At 30.6% G+C, this 17432-nt stretch overlaps 2 protein-coding genes across 2 annotated transcripts; both read right to left on the reverse strand.

The window, feature by feature from the left end:
* Positions 1-9943: 9943 nt before the first annotated feature.
* On the reverse strand, positions 9944-11108 carry LOC136074337 (uncharacterized). The gene is made up of 2 exons (XM_065786643.1): positions 10938-11108; positions 9944-10534 (listed from the first exon to the last, which is right to left on the reverse strand). Exons 1-2 carry the CDS (start codon positions 11106-11108, stop codon positions 9944-9946), a joined length of 762 nt encoding a protein of 253 aa, XP_065642715.1.
* A 750-nt stretch (positions 11109-11858) lies between these two features.
* On the reverse strand, positions 11859-13717 carry LOC136074338 (uncharacterized). The gene is made up of 2 exons (XM_065786644.1): positions 12992-13717; positions 11859-12843 (listed from the first exon to the last, which is right to left on the reverse strand). The coding sequence occupies exons 1-2, from the start codon at positions 13270-13272 to the stop codon at positions 11859-11861; spliced, it is 1266 nt and encodes a 421-aa protein (XP_065642716.1). The 5' UTR covers positions 13273-13717.
* Between the last annotated feature and the right edge of the window lie 3715 nt (positions 13718-17432).

Below are 17432 nucleotides of genomic sequence, written 5' to 3' on the forward strand. Positions count from 1 at the left end.
ATGGGTATAAGCATATTTATATTTGCTATTAGATGCTGGCATACAATATCTTAACATATTTGTATAAACTTGAGTATTTATATGGTGCAGTATTTGTTGAAAGAGAAGATGATGATCAGATAAATAGTGGTATGACTCTTACAAGATAAGATACGGAGCTATAATCTTAGAAAGTGATTAGAAAAAATGTTGTATCAAACAAACATTTTTCAGAAAAGATCAAAGTGGTTTGTGTATCAGCATGTAGAGAGGTAGCAGCTTCAGAAGGAATGGTAGAGGTAAAAGTAAGAAAACTTGGAGAGAGTGCATTACATAAGGTATGAACAAGCTTTAGTTAAGTAAAATTTATATATAAATATATATGCGTATATATATAAGATATAACATGAACTTTGAATAAAAAATATACTTAAAGATGTATTAATGTTTATGCAGTCCCGGTCATAAACCTGGCTTTGACCTCGGCTAATTCATACCAAACCTGGCCAAGCCCTAGTCAAATTTTGACCCTAGTCACTTATTGTACAAGGCTGCTAGTAACCGCTTTTAAATTAATAGATACTAAAATACAAAGAATAGAGTTAAAGAGCAAGGAAATGGTTGACAGAAAACTTGAAAATTTTTAGGCTGTATGCGTCAGAAAAATATGAAAATGAGTTCCAAAGGGTTGAAGTGCGGGGTAAAAAACTAGAAAAATAAATGTTTTTAGAGCATGCAGGGGCAGATACAGTAAAAGGATGAGTTATGTGAGAATAAGTTTTGGTTAATGGAACTAGAGGTAGTAGCTTCTTTGAGCAGCGATCATGATAGTATTTGTAGGTTTTTATGATGATGGAAGAGAGACATATGACATATTTTATGATGATGACATATTTTATGATGATGGAATAGAGCATATTTTATGATGATGGAATAGAGCCACTTTAGATGTAAGGTTGACAGGAAGATCATTGATAGAGATATGAAACAAAATAGGGCCAATTATAAAACCTTGAGGTACCCCAGTAACTACTAGAAATAAAGAAGAGTGCTGGCCTTCAAGGATAACTTTAAAAAGGGGTTTGAAAGAAATGATTTGATAATCTCAAAAACTTTCCCATATATACCATATAAAGCAAGCTTATAGAGAAAAAAAGCATGCAAAACGTTGTTGAAAGCTTTAGATATGTCAAGAGCAATAGTCCTTACCTTCCCACCTCTATCGAATCCATGATTAGATAGAGGTGACAAGGTAAGGACTTTTGTCCAATGGCAAGGTAAGGACAATTGACAATTCAATCTTTTAGTCACTGCATTTAGCAAGTCAACTGTAAAACGAGAAAATTGAAAAACTATATTGTTTGTCAGATAGTAAGTTATTTGATTTATAATGGGATGTTAGAACATTGTTGATCAAAGATTCAAAGACCATGCTAATAATAGAGAGAAGACTGATTAGACAAAAGTTGGAGTGGTCAAAATGTTCTCCAGAGTTTTTAAAAGTTGGATTGACAGATGCCCTTTTCCAACAGGCAGGAAAACAAGACAAGCATTAACCTAACAATGGGTTAACCTCTTTAACTGGAATGGTAGGAAGAATATGGCCATAAGATTAAATGATACAACTATTAGAAAAGCTCTTTGCAAAATGTTCTTTTGAAGAGTTATATGCTTTTGTCACCAATGACAATGACAACAATCTTAGCAGAGGAGTCAATTTGATCAAAAATTAGCTCTAAAAGAATGCAGCCTTGATAAGATGGAGAACGATAAAGAACAAAGAGAAAGGCGATAGAGTGAAGAGGCGGAAGCACATAAATGAATGGTCAGAGGATTCAAACCTGGTTTTTTGACAAATAGGTGAATTGATGTGGAATTATATGGCCAAGCTAAGCATGTGACTATAAGAGTTTTTGCAAATTAAAAAATAGTACACATCAATACTAAGATCTGAAGAAGGAACAAAATTCAAGTTATTCTCACAAAGAGCAAGCAAGTCTGGAGAATTTTGAAAGAGGCAAGATTCAACTGTTGGAAAGTTACTTTGAAGAACACAAATATTTGTGAAAGTTATAACAGTTTGGTGGTGGTGATGGTTTTTTATTTAAAATATTTTTGTTTACTTTAGGCATGGTTTAATTTCAAAGAGAATTTGAATCATTCATAGATATAGCATGGCATCCCAAGCAATGAGCTATGCAGTTTTATCAGTCCTGTTAATTAACCCAAAGTTATAACTTATGTGGCCGCAACAATGCATTCCAAAAGCACTAACAGGGACACCATCCATGTGCCACATGGCACTGTTAAAACTCCAATATTTTACAGCTGTTGGTGGAATTAGTCTCTCTGAGAGCTACCACAGAGTTCAGGAATCCTTATTACCAGTCAACCTCAGAACTTTTAAATTGAGTTTTAGAGCTGCACCCTTATTATAAGATAACAGGAAGAGTTGCAAAGCCACAAGTAGCAAAAGCAAAAATCTATGAGTAGAGTCAAGAGGATACTGCATTCATCATCGTAGGCAGGAAACAAACTAAAATAGGTTTACATTATGCCAGCCTAATAGATAAAGAAGGGGTGTAAGGCTGGTCAACAGATATATTCTGCTTTCCCCTTTAGTATTTTCCCCTTTAGTATTTGCTTACAAAAGCAGACCTTATAAGGCAGCAGGGCATGAAGTGAGTAGTATTGGTTTATATGACATCAATTGCAGAGTGATCATGATAATCTTGAAACTGACCTGGAGTAGTTAAAAGAAATTACTTCCTATAAGCAGTACTTTAAAACATTAAATGGGATATTTCAGAAATGCATTAGGACAATCATTACATCTAACAGAATAATAGAAATTAAGAAGAGCATAAGTTTTATAGTTGAATTAACTAGTTGGTAACTAAGCTTACACTGCATTAGATATTTAGGCAGAACATAAACATGCATGTATAGTAAATTACAGTTAAGCTAACACAGTAACTAAGACACATCTAGTTATATAAAAAGCAAAAAAAAATTTACTATAGACATAACAGATATGTTATTAGATAGTATTGATGACATGAGGTACACTTCTTTTAACCTTTACTCAGAAAGCAAATCAAAAAATAGAAACAAGGCAGCAGGTTATGAAACAGATTGCAGTTGATTACATGTTACCAGTAGTAGGGTGATCATGATTTCTATATGTCTGATACTAAATTTTAATGCAATTCAAAAGCAGATTAGAGTAACTAGGTGGTGGTTATGGTGGTGGTGGTAGTTTTTTTATGTTTAGGTATTTTATTCATGTTTTAATTTGTTAGAGAAAATGACTTGATCATAGATAATGGAAAGTCATGAGCTGTGCAAGTGCCTTAGTCTAACTAATTAACTCAAATCTGTAAAATGCATTAACAGAGACACCATCTTTGCACAACATCGCACTATTAATACTCTGATATTTTACAGATGCTGATGTAATCAACCTCTCTGTATGTAATCTCTCTGTGAGTTACCATATAGTTCTGGAGACCTTATATTATCGGAAGCATTGGCTGGTCAACAGAACTTCTCTGTTTACCCCTAAAGTTTTTGCCTAAGAGGCCTTCGGTGGCTGGATGCAGTGTGCCCAAGATTAATATTTTATCAAGACACCATTTCTAGCCTCTACTTAACCATAACCTTAAAAGCTGGAGTATTTTATGTAAGAGTTAACTTTTCTCAGATTTTTAACAGATGGCAAGCATCTGTTGCAAAATTGTATTTTGATGCTTTTGTTGCGTCTTAAATTGTTGTCATTGCAGTCCTTGTGTTATTGTGCATTTTGTATTCTAATAAGTCTTATTTACTTTTTCCTTATTATCTTTATTAATGCTACAGTAAGTTGTTAGAGAGCCTAGTAAGTTGAACTTTTTTTTTCTAAGATATGCAACTTTTTAGATTTTCTAGAGAAATTGTTATTAATATAAGTCAGTTCTTTGCTCCATTTAATGATGTTTTATATTGTTTTTTTTTGTTGTTTTATTTTCATTAGTAATAGTTCAATATAGTTGTTGTTATATATTGTTAGCTTTATTGTTGCTATTATATTTTGTTAACATTAATTTATCCTTATCACATGTTAAGAACAATGCCTTTACATTACTTTAACTTTTTGTGAGATCAAAATGTAATGTAATTAACTGTTTGTGAGATCAAAATGTAATGTAAGAATCAGAAATATATGGTTGGTTAGTTGAAAATGTTTTTTATTTTATTTTTTTAAAATGGTACTGTAATCAATTTTGTGTTTTCAGTATTGCTAATTTAACTTGCAGTCAGTTTGTAAAACTAAATACATTTAGATTTATTTAGATACATTAAGATAATTTTATTATAATTCAGAAATATATCAGTTTAAATATATCAATTTTGATTAATTAAGAATGTGTTTTTTTTTTTTAATGTTTTTTTAATTTAGTTTCACTCCTAACAAGGCTGCAAGCAGCCACTATTAAGTTAAGAGTTACTAGAAAACAAAGAATACTGTTTAAGAGCAAGGAAACTGTTGACAGAAGAAAAGTTGCGAGAGAGTTTCAAAGGGTTAAAGTGTGACAAGTAAAACTTTTTAGAGCATGCAGGGCAGATACAGTAAAAGGATGAGACTTTGCTGAATGACGAGTCAAGTAAGAATGAGTTTTGGTTGGTGGAACTAGCTCCTTTGAACAGCAGCTGTGGTAGTATTTGTAGAAAAGAGAAAGAGATGTAACTTTATGACGATGGGAGAAAGGCTTAAATTTGGCAGATAGGGCAGGTCCAAGTAGGTTTACAATGCCTTTTTGGACCTTGTTCAGAAGAAAAAGAGCATCATTAAAAGAACCAGCTAAAATATGATAGCAGTATTCCATACAGGGTCAAGTAAGAGTTTTGAAAAAGTTGAGAATGGAGTCAGGAGTAAGATAATAGCAAGCACCATAAAGAGAAGCAACCTTAGCAGATGCTTACTTAGCAATTGATTGTATATATGGTTTCCAGTAGAGAGAGGTCAGTAGTGAAAGATACTTCAAGAAGATGTAAAGAAGAGAACTCTCTGAGAGAAAAGTCATTGTTACTATGGTGAGATCAGGTTCAAGATCGGCTGCCTGTTCTAAGCAATTGAAAAGAGAAGACTTTTTGTCATGGCAAGAGTATAAAGTTGAGACGTCATCAAATAGTGGCACTTTAGATGTAAGGTTGTCAGGAAGATCATTGATTTAGATAAGAAACAGAAAAGAACCAATGATAGAACCTTGAGGTATCCCAGAAGTTACTCAAAATAAAGGAGTGTTGGCCTTTGAGGATGACTTTAATAAAGCAGTTAGAAAGAAATAATTTGATAATCTCAAAAACTTTCCCAGATACACAATATTTTAGAAATTTGTTGATCAAAGACACAAAGACCGTGCTAATAACAGATAAAAGTCTGATCAGACAGTAGTTGGAGGGTTCAGAAAGTTCACCAGAGTTTTTAAAAATAGAATTAAAGATTTTAACTTGACTGAATCTTGTTTTCTTGAAGGCAGAAAAACAAGATTTAGTCAAGTACTTATTAAATAGTTTAGAGAGAAATGAAGAGAGTTTTGGAAAACACTTTTGTAAGACTATGACAGAAATGTTGCCTGGACCACAAGCCGTAAACGAGTTTAATTGAGAAATGACTTTAGCAACAGAAGCGATAAAACAATTGATCAGATATTCATTAAATCATCATCAACACTTAAAGTTGAGGTACTTTAAAAACCGTTTACTCTTGACATTCTTTGATTGCTCATCAAATTCTAGAGATCTGTTCTGAAAAATGTTCCCATATAGTAATATTGTAAAGAAATGAATAATATTGTTAGAAATGATAGTAATAGTGTGAAAAATTGTTTGTGATGGTTGCAGGCTGTCAGAGAAAAATGCTGACTTCTTCTAACTCAGATTGAGTTCTTATATAACTAGTCTAATAAGCTTGCCATTAATGCAGATAAGAAAAGTGACCTTATGCTTATAAAAGAGTCAAGTAAACAAAAAAGTTTTGTAAAGCAAAACAGAAAGAAATCAATGAGTTAAATTTGATTGAAAAAAAGTTAAACAAAAACTAGACAGTATCTTAGGTATGACATTCTTTGATGGTATTTTATTGTCGTATTAATAAAGCCAAATGTTTCATTTTTAGCATTTGAAAAAGCAATTCTTAATGAAGTTTACTTTTAAGCAACATTTTATGCTTTACATTTTTTATTAGGTTTTAAAAAATGAAAAAACCTTAAATGTATATTTATCAGTTTTAGTAAGGAGTTTCAAGCGAAATCATTATTTAAAATCTTTTCAAGTATTTTCATATGCTTTATTTCAATTAAATTTGTTTTTGGCTTTTAAGAAATTTCTTATCCCAAAATTTTTCAGGTAAAATCCTAAAAAAATTTTTGGGGTGGATAAATAACCTAGGAAAATCCTGGATTTTTACAACCAGATATCCTGGAGAAAAAAAATGGTCCTGGAAAGTCCTGGAATTTTGATTTTATTTTTTTGTGAGAACCCTGTTGATGTATGTACCAAAGTCCCCACTGGTGGTTTTTTTTTTTGTAGAGCTTTTAGTAAGAAGAAAAATAATTACAATTTAGTAAATTTTAATGTCTTATGAATATAATGACCCATACTCATTATATTTTTTTAGTCAAATGAATGGTCGCTTCATTAGTTCAAAACCTCTTCAAGTTTCATATTTTCAAGAGAAGGAGGAGAAAACCAATAAGCATATAAATGAAGAAAACGTAACTATTTTTAGTTTTCTGTGTGTTAATTCAGATAAAAGATAATTCAATTTCATATTTTTAACTATATATATATATATATATGTATATGTATATATATATATATATATATATATATATATATATATATATATATATATATATATATATATATATATGTATATATATATATATATATATATATATATATATATATATATATATATATATATATATATATATATACATACACACGTATATATGTATATATATCTACATACAACTCTTGAAATTAGGAAAAACGAGGTCGGCAAAATAATTTGATACAAATGGGTTACCATTACACATAGAAATGAGGGGAGCAATTTTTTGCCGACCTCAAACACTTTATGGCATTGTCAAATGCTGACACTAATTCCTTGGGCTGTATATATATATATATATATATATATATATATATATATATATATATATATATATATATATATATATATATATATATATATATACATATATATATATATATATATATATATATATATGTATATATATATATGTATATATATATATATATATATATATATATATATATATATATATATATATATATATATATATATATATATATATATATATATATATACACACACACACAGAATCGGACAAAACGAGTGCAACCAAATAATGCTAATTTAGTTTCTTTATATAAAAGTGCTGCGTTTTTTCAATCTAGAGAAATAACTATGTGACTGTTTAGAGACAAAGTTCTTCAAGTTTTATTCATCACAAAGTTCATTATTTATACACGAAAATTAATAAATTAATCAAAAGTATTAAAAAAAGTTGATTTCCTTCTGAACAAAACAAGTGCAACTCGACAAAATATTGACCAAGCTGTATTTCGCTATCAATATTTCGTGGCGAATCCTTTGTTGTCGATCACAGCCTTGCATCTTCGAGGCATAGATTCGATCAGGTGATCAATGAAACTTTGTGGAATCGCTGCCCAGGCTTTTTGGATTTGTTCAAACAGTTGATCCGTATACGAACACCTTCACGATTAATTCTGCGGTTGACAATCTCCTACAGGTTCTCGATAAGGTTGAGATCCGGAGATTGAGGCGACCAATCCATCACGATAGGTGGTTGTCTTGAAACCACTGCTTGACTACTTTTGCAGTGTGTTTCGAATCGTTGTCTTGCTGAAAAACCCATTTTATTGGCATATTCCATTCAGCATGAGGTAACATAACATCTTTCAGGATATTTTTATACATGAAAGGGTCCATTATTCCATCGTTTCAATGTATTGGACCTAGACCGTTAGCAGAAAAACACCTCCAGACCATTACATTGCCTCCACCATGCTTCATGGTCTTATGGCAGTAACGTAAATCGAGGCGTTTTCCGGCTGGTCGACGTACACGGCAAATGCCATCGCTCCCAATGATGTTGAACTTCAATTCATCACTGAACAGGACAGTTCGCCATTTCTGCACATTTCAGTCAACATGAGATGTAGCAAACAGGAGTCTTTTCTTCTTGTTTTTTAGTGAAATCAGCGGTTTCTTTGCAGGGCGTCGAGAAAACAATCCGGCTTCAACAGCACGTCGTCTGATTGTTCGGTCCAATACAAGCAGCTCTAATTGCTTTTGTATCTCGACTGATGATATCCAGGGATCCTTCTTGATGGATCTGATGATCATAGAATCCTCTCTAGAAGTGGTGGAACGCGGTCTTCCATCTTTGTTATCTGCTGCCAACTTCCCCGTTGAACGATATTTGGAACATAGTCTTGATACGGTCCATTTTTTCACACGATGTTTATTACAAATCCTTTTTTGTGACATTCCACTTACGCAATCGCCAATAATTTTCTTTCTTAGTTCCAAATCAAGACTGTCTGGAGCCATTTTTGCACTTGAAGTCATAAAAATTAAAAAAGTAAATAATCACGCTTCTCAAGGCTTACTGTGTTACATTTACCTTGTAATGATACAATAATGCTCTGTGGAACACAATGTCTTGGTTGGATGTGGACTGTATTAATGTAATGAAACACTTGTTGTATTTCACTTCTTGTATTGATGTTCTTCGATAAAACACTTTGATAAAACTCACTTCGAAAAACTGTCTTAATAATTCTGACTGATTGACTTCCATATACTGACTGAATTACATGTCGATTTACATGTCTCTTATATAGTAAAATGAACCTGTATGAACCTGTTCTGAAAGATTCTAAATGCTTTTTTTTGATGCTTCTGGAAGCTTCTGGATGCGTCTGGATGCTTCTGAATGTTTCTGGATATTTCTGGATGTTACATGATGCTTCCAGATGCTTCTTCTTGAAACTTCTGGAAGCTTCTGCATGCTTCTGAAAACTTCTGGAAACTTCCTTTAATTATTAAAAAACTTCCGTGACGTTGACACGGACCAGACTTAAGAAAATGAAACAAACCAAAAAAGTTGCACTTGTTTTGTCCGCTGCAAAATGGCACTTGTCAACGAAATTCTGCCTGTGTGCTGTCACCTGTCAGCAGATTGCTCATGTCATGGCATGCTATAACTCCAGTTTCCTGAACTGTTTGCTGTGGTAGTATAGTTGGTTTCGTTTTTAAGACATGTAAAATTAGGAACAATTTTTAGCATTGTTCGATGTTGGTTGCAAATGTTTTGTCCAATACTGTATATGTATATATATATATATATATATATATATATATATATATATATATATATATATAAATAAATTATATATATATATATATATATATTAGACTGCTTCATTTTGGGGTCATGAAAAAATTTAAAGTACCATGGAGTCTTATCTGCTGCGCAGACCCCTATTTTATTAATAGAATTTTTTTTTTTTTCAATTTTGACCATTTTTAGGGGTTGCTCAAGTGCCCCAATTGCCTGAATTTAGACCTTTTTAAGCCTATTTTTGGCATATTTGAGCAAGTTCTAAAACTCAAAATAATAAAATTTTTTTTCTTTCCAGAGTTTCTTCTAAGTTAGAAAAAACAAATAAAAATGCATGGTATTTTTATTTATCTGAAGTATTTCATGCAAATCTATTTATAAAATCCCAAATTTAGTGCAATTTTTTCCAATCTTTACGCAACGTAATAACTTTGTTGATATGTAAAGTCATAAAACGTCTAGCGATTTGATTTTATATATTTCTTAATAATAGTGTTCTTTTTTACAAATATTATGCAATATTTTTATATTGTTTTTTTGTTTTTCTTGGAGGTTTTTCTTTTTCCTACATACTTCCTTTTGTAATTGTGCATGAATAAAAGTGAATCTTGTCTTTTTTCTTCCTTTCTGGGAATATCAATGTTGTCCTTTATGAGTTTAACAGTTCTTTCAGAGCAATCATTAACAACTGCAAGATTAAAAATAGCATCTTTAAATTTTAAGTAGAAATCGTTACAAGTCCAAAACTCTGGCGGGGTTTTCATCCATTGACAGTCACTTTTACTCTGCCCTATCATAAGGAACAAAAGCCACGAATTTTCTGTGACCAATTCAACTAAGCTTGGTGGCTTCGGTCCACTGAAGTCTAAAGAATTGAGGACCTCCATGTTAGCTTTTATTTGGGCTAACGAATATTTATCTAAGCTACGAAATTCAAAGCTGTATAATTTTTGAGCAATTTCACCTCTTTCTTCACAGTTTTCATCAGCTAAGGCAAGAACAACAAGGTAAGGGTCCAGAAACCATGTGTGCCGTTTGATTGATTCAATGACTGATTCTGCCCCAATCAAATTGTACTCCTTAAACCTATTCATTTGCCAAAGAGCTCTCATATCCTGGATAAACAAAAAATTGTTAAGTAACTAGCTTACCTTAAAAAAATTTTTATATTTTAGAAACTTTTAATCAAAACTTTTTATTTATAATAGAATCCGTATATATATATATATATATATATATATATATATATATATATATATATATATATATATATATATATATATATATATATATATATATATATATATAGTATATATATGTATGTATATATATATATATATATATATATATATATATATATATATATATATATATATATATATATATATATATATATATATATATATATATATATATATATATATATATATATATATATATATATATACATATATATATATATATATATATATATATATATATATATATATATATCATACTTGTTAACTTGGTACCTACCTGACGAGGAGCCACAGCAGATAGTTCAGCTTTGAGAAACCAGGTAGTATAGAAAACAGCCACAAAAGTTGCCACTTCAGTAATTTCATTTTTCAGTCGATTTGTCAGACTGGGTATTGCATCATTCATAAGCTGGAGCTTTAGGTAGTAGATACCTATAAAAATATACATTTTTATTTTTTTTGAAAAGCTAAATATTTGATCATGAATAACAAATTCATTTTTTTTTGCTATGAAGCTATAATTTTTAACTTTGGACTTTTTCCTATCATAAACCTAAAACTCTCTACCTTTTGCCATAAAACGGGCATGATGAATTGCTCCGGGTGTACGAAACTTGTACTTTTCCTCAGAAAGCACCATAAGTGTAAGCTCTGTCAGCTCAATGTAGTCCTTCCTTGTAGCCCCATCCTAAAAATTAAACCAGAAGTATATTGGTATAATGCAATAAACATAGGTATGTATACTTTTGTCTTATAAAGAATAATAGAATTAAACAAGAAAAATCTAGGATATATTACTACTTCATAGTACATATTGTATACATAACTACATATTAAAACATCTAGTCATCGGGCTACCTTTTTCAGAGACCCATGGGTGATAATATTTCTGCAGAACATTATGCTTTCATGCTTTTGATGACCAAGCCATGTTTCATCTGGAATAGTCAATCTTCTCAACACCTTTTTATTTAAAATGTCAAAAAAAAATCAAAGAGCTCAAAATTGAAGAAATACTAGGGTACAATAATATTTTACAAAAATGTTAACCAATTTTGTAAAACCCTACCTGGTTCTCTACATCAAGATCATTCCATGTTGATTTTAATATTTTAAACAGCATATTATCTGGTCCAGAAGTAGCACTACTTGGATAATTTTTCCAGAAATGTGTTATGTGTAGCTCGTTTATATGATGTCAGCATGCAATAGATAAAACTGGTCGCTGAAAAACTTCATTTACCAGTAAAGAAACAGCTCCATTTTTGTTTCCAGTGTTGATTCTGGTTGTATCAAATGTAACAGCTTGTATACTGTTTGTAAGGTCAAAGCAATTCAAGATATCTCTGATCGCATTTTTTTGATTTTCGCCAGTTCCGGAAGAAATAGCTGGAATTCCCAACAGGTGCGTTTCCATGTTACCGTTTATTAATATTGCTAATCGATCTTTTTCTGATTTTTTCCCATCAGTATATTCATGACATACTTTTCCATCAAAATGGAGTTGAACTAAAATGTTCTTATTATTATTTCTGAAATTTCTCAAATGGTCCTTGATCCTCTTTGATTCATCATAAATGACTTTATCTGCTGCTCTTAATACTGTAGAGGTTGAACATTTAAATTCATCTATATTTCCACCTGATTTAGCAATTATACTATTAACCATGGCAGTATGCTGCCTATGACTTAATCCTTCCCCAACAGCAGTATCAGCAGTTCTCTTGAGAATATCTTTTGGAAGTAGAACAGTATCTGGTTTTTTGACTTTCTTCTTTAACTCTGGATCTGGATACGGGAAATCATCATTATCTTCATTTTTATCGGATCCATTTGAGCTGAATTCACTCTCTGACATGGTTTCATTCAAACTTGATCTCATTTCAAACTTGGATAAACTCCTGTTAACAGAGGAAATGTACCTTGTGTCTAATCCACCTATTCTTGTTTTTCTATCTCCTAATTGGTCTAATAAAAAAGCAATATCTTCAGTCTTGTCTCGACAACTTCTTTTCTTATCAGCTTTAATGATTGCAACCAGAGTATCGAGCTCAGGTGCAATCCAAAAGATCCTTTTCATCTGAGTTAAAAATTTCCTCCTTTTTTCAATTTCTGATAAAGTTTGTCTTGATTTGTTTTTTTTTAACAGTTTCCAAGTTAGGATCAGCTTCTCTATCTTTTTACTAAAAAATGTGATTTGTAGGTTCTGAACATTTTACAACACATCTATTTCTGTTAATTAATTTATTTAACAGCAGATATTTGTTATATTAATTGTTTTCCTCTAATAATATACAAATAAAACAAAAACAAATACAGTCTGGTACCTACCTAATTGTTTGTAATTGCAAAATCTGAAATCCACCCTTCAACCAAGGTGCAATTAACTTTGAAAGAGTGCAGCATAAAGACTTTTCATTATGGCATCTGATTTCAAAGTGTTTTGTCAACGGACAGTGGATAATTCTACTTTCTTTTTGTTTTGGATGCTTCTCCTTTAAATGCAAGAAGTATTGCAAAACCTCTTGCTCTGTAGAAAATTTGTCTTTTGGTAAGGATGACCTGGATTCCCCAACCAAAAAATTTACTTTTTTCTTACTTTTTCCCGACATGAATAAAACTGTAGTAAATAGCTCTAATAAGCATATGAAGTAAGTGTATCATGAAAGTTATCAATAATTATTTCCCGCGTTTTTAAATGAAAATTAAATATCGTCTTTGCTAAAAAGTAATTCGCATAACGTGTTTAAGCAAGTACGCTAAAGTATTAAAGTAAATGCGAAGCGTAAAAATTGGTAAAAATCCGCATAACTATGCAATTTTTTAGTTAGGTTTAGACAAAATATTTTAAGCAAATTAAATTACCATGCATTTTTTTTTTTTCTATTAACTTAGAAGAAACTCTGGAAAGAAAAAAAATAGAATTATTTTGAGTTTTAGAACCCGCTCAAACGTGTTGAAAATAAGCTTAAAAAAGGGTAAATAAGTCTAAAATTAGACCATTAGGGCACTTGAGCAACCCCTAAAAGTGGTTAAAACTCAAAAAAAAAAAAATCTACTAATAAAATAGGGGTCTGCGCAGCAGATAAAACTCCATGGTACTTTAAATTTTTTCATGACCCCAAAATGAAGCAGTCTAATATATATATATATATATATATATATATATATATATATAATTTATTTATATATATATATATATATATATATATATATTTATAACTCAAAATTAATTATTAAATAGAATTTTTGCAAATATTATTTGATCATGTTGTAGAGAATCCTTTTTTGAATATTAAATTTTAATTTAAACAGAAAAATTTCTTTTTGATAAATTTAAATTTTTCAGACAAATTGGCATGAAACTCTTGAAAGTTAAATTTGCTTTTAAAAATTTAACTTAAAAGTGAATGTATTTTTGTATAACCTTTTATGGTGATTAGGAATCTTATTTTTAAAATTTAATTTGTTGGTAAAAAGTTGTGAGTTAAAAACAGAAATGGCGAACTAATGGGGATGAATAAAATACACTAATTGTTAACTTAAAAAATTGGAATTTTGTTACTTAACCTGTTCGCTGCCAACTACGAGTATACTCGTAGTTAGCGGAATTTTGGTATTTGCTGACTACAAGAATACTCGTAGTAAGCTGGTGCCATGAGTTTGCCATCTATGAGTAAACTTGTAGTTATACTAACTTATTTCAAATAATATTTGTGCCTGACTGGCTTCGTCTGTTCGTTTTTTTTTTTTCTTAGCTTCACATTTGATTTCAGAGAAGATTACATTTAAGTTTTTATTTTAAAAATTCTGGGAACCTAACTTAAATGCGGATAAAGACAGAAATAGCTTAAAACAGATTAAAGTTAAATATTAATATTATTTTAATTTTGCGTCATGCAAATTAAAGTGTAAACCTATTCTTTCGAATATACATTCTGAAACATACGCCAATATATAACGGAGGTCTATTTTGACAAACAGCACATTCATATTGTGTTTCTTTACGTTTTATTTTAGAGTAGACTCGACGTGGTTTTGTTGGGAATTTTTTCTTTTCATTCGGTGGTATTGAATACAAGTAGTGGAAGCTATTGTTGGTGATTCGAGGCACAATTTCAATATTTCAAGACACAACTAATTGTCTAAACTTAAGCAAGGAAATTGTTATATCTACTCCATATTTGCTGCTTAGACAGTAAGGATTAAACAAAAAAATATCAAAGAGATGAAGTGCTATCATCTAATTGTTAAAGTTTTTATATCATCTAATTGACTTATTTAGGCAATCATAATATGATACCATTTGATCCACCCTATCTACTCCTGACATACATTGATTGTAATCTTTAATAATGTTGGATTTCATTTTCTTCTCTCCTCTCCTGTTTGTTACTTCAATCATTTGCAATGAATGCAAGTTGCTAATCATTAGCACGTCTCTTTTGTCTTTCTATTTAGAAACCACTACACCCTCTCTGCTTCTGCTTATAGCGTCTCCCTGTTTCAGTTTTGCTTTTATACATTCTTTTGGATTTGACTTTCGGTCAGTTCTTAAAGTACCACAAATGTATGCTTTTTGATTTATCATGTGCTTTGTTAGTTCAAAGGAATTGTTAAAGTTGTTGGTGTACAGGTGATAACATTTTCCCGGAAATTTTTTCATTAAATCTAAAACAATAGCTCCCGTTTGACCCAACAAATATTTATCGAGAGTTTCCTCGCCAGAGTAGATTTTTACTTTTAGTACAATACCATCAGATTCGCAAAGCTCATAGAACTTGATATACTTATGTCTTTTATTTTTCACATACTGCTTGAATACAAGACGTCCCTTCTGAAGCATCATTGATTCATTGATATATTTTTATTAGGACAGTAGATATTATCCATTGTATTATTTAAGTGATCAAGAAGTCCAATAATTTTACACAAGTGTCCACTACCTGAATCTTCATTGTTAATAAAATGCCAAAACCGTAACATTAGTTGGAATTTATTTTGTGGCATTATTCTAAAAAATTAGGGAAACCTATAGAGACTGTTCTTAGACCAGAAGTGTTCTAAAGATGGCATTTTGACACACCCCATATGAAGAAGAACTCCAAGGAACTGCCGCGTATCTTCTGAATTTATTGATTTCCAATCTTTAAAACGTGAGCTTCTTCTGAGCAGACGCTGCTTATTTATTTCTTGCGTTGCGTAGCAATTAGTTTCAACTACCATAGTATTTATAAGCTCTTCTATAACAAATAGTCTAAAGAAATCTAATGGTTCCTTGCTCTCCATGTTTATCTTTAAACCAGGATCGACAGTAAATTGAATTTGTTTTACAATATTCGGCTCATCTTTCCATTGGTTTGAATTCCTAGATGGATTTGTTTCAGAAGTTGTTTTGTCAGGCAAATTATTACTTATGAGATTTACTTGTTGAGCTTTGTTTTGATTTTGTCTATAAGCAAGACCACCCATTGTTCTAGCTCTTTTTGGCGTCATTAAAAAACCTTCTGCAGTGGCTGCTAGATAAACGTCTGTTAACTGATCATCATCACTTTGTTCAGTGTTATTCAGAACCAGATTCTGATGCAGTAAAGCTCGAAGATGTAATAGTATAAGTGGAAAATGAATCTGAATCTTCAATATCATCTTCAATATCCTCACAATCTTATCTTCCATAATCATATGTGCTGATTCAATTGTGGAATATCTGTGTTGAGCTAATATGAGATATAATTTAGGATGAGATTATAATTTATCTGTTTTTATATATTATATAAAAATAGATAAATTATATCTCATATTAACTTGACACAGATATAAATTATCTATCTTTAAAAAAGAAATTACTTATCTATAAAACACATTAATTAGTATACTGTGTAAAAAACCGAAGTGCACACTAAAATGTATTTTAATATATTAAAAATCATTTTAGTGTGTACTTCAAATTTTTTTCACATTAATAACATGCAGTATAATGTAGTTATCAAATATATTTTAGCTTCTAGTCTAAAAAACTCAACAATTTAGAATTAAGAAAACAAAATATAAATTACCATGCAAAACAGCCTCGGCAAAAATTAATCATTGTAGACATGGCTCGGTAAAGAAATAAAGCATAGCTTAAAATAGCTTGGCAGCGAACGTGTTAGACTGATCAATGAATCTCAATAAGTTCTTCACTTTTTTTTTTTTTATATTCTTAATATAAAAATTAATTATTATCGAATCTATTTTTAGTATAAAATATTCCTTGAAAAAAAAAATCAAATAGCAAGTCCAAATTAAAAATAAAGAGTCCAAAATAAAAATGCGAATTTTTCTCAACAGGGATGCTAAAATATTCAGCATACCAGTCTCTTTACAGGTGTGTCTATGGTCTAGGCACAATTAGCAGTGGTTCAAACATGGTTACAACTAGACATAGAAACATTAAGCAATGGTTCAAACAGAAAATTTCTTCAATAAATTGCATGAAATTTGTTTAAGAAATCTTGTGTTTGGCTTAGTCCAATATGCATGTCAAAACGATATGTTTTTTTTTTTACACCAAGAATTTTGCTCAATTGATAACTTAACTCAACCTCCAGAACCTCTCAACAATACAACATCACAAGAATCAAAGTTTTTTTTTATCAATGGTTTTTTCAAAAGGTTTAAAAACAAAAATACTTGCAGAATATTTATTGACTACATTGCTCTGAGTTTAGCTAAAAATCTTAAAAATAAATAACTAAATAATTATTTCACTATTTTAATTGTTGGTTCTAAG

The sequence above is a fragment of the Hydra vulgaris genome, chromosome 01, assembly GCF_038396675.1.
Source record: "Hydra vulgaris chromosome 01, alternate assembly HydraT2T_AEP".
Taxonomy (NCBI): domain Eukaryota; kingdom Metazoa; phylum Cnidaria; class Hydrozoa; order Anthoathecata; family Hydridae; genus Hydra; species Hydra vulgaris.

Excerpts from the sequence above, each read along its gene's own strand:
- LOC136074337 (XM_065786643.1), bottom strand. The coding sequence starts at position 11,108 with ATGTATATTTTTATAGGTATCTACTACCTAAAGCTCCAGCTTATGAAT. Across the intron at positions 10,535-10,937 it reads CTGCTGTGGCTCCTCGTCAG|GATATGAGAGCTCTTTGGCA; the intron begins GTAGGTACCAAG and ends TTGTTTATCCAG.
- LOC136074338 (XM_065786644.1), bottom strand. The coding sequence starts at position 13,272 with ATGTCGGGAAAAAGTAAGAAAAAAGTAAATTTTTTGGTTGGGGAATCC. Across the intron at positions 12,844-12,991 it reads TTGCAATTACAAACAATTAG|TAAAAAGATAGAGAAGCTGA; the intron begins GTAGGTACCAGA and ends CACATTTTTTAG.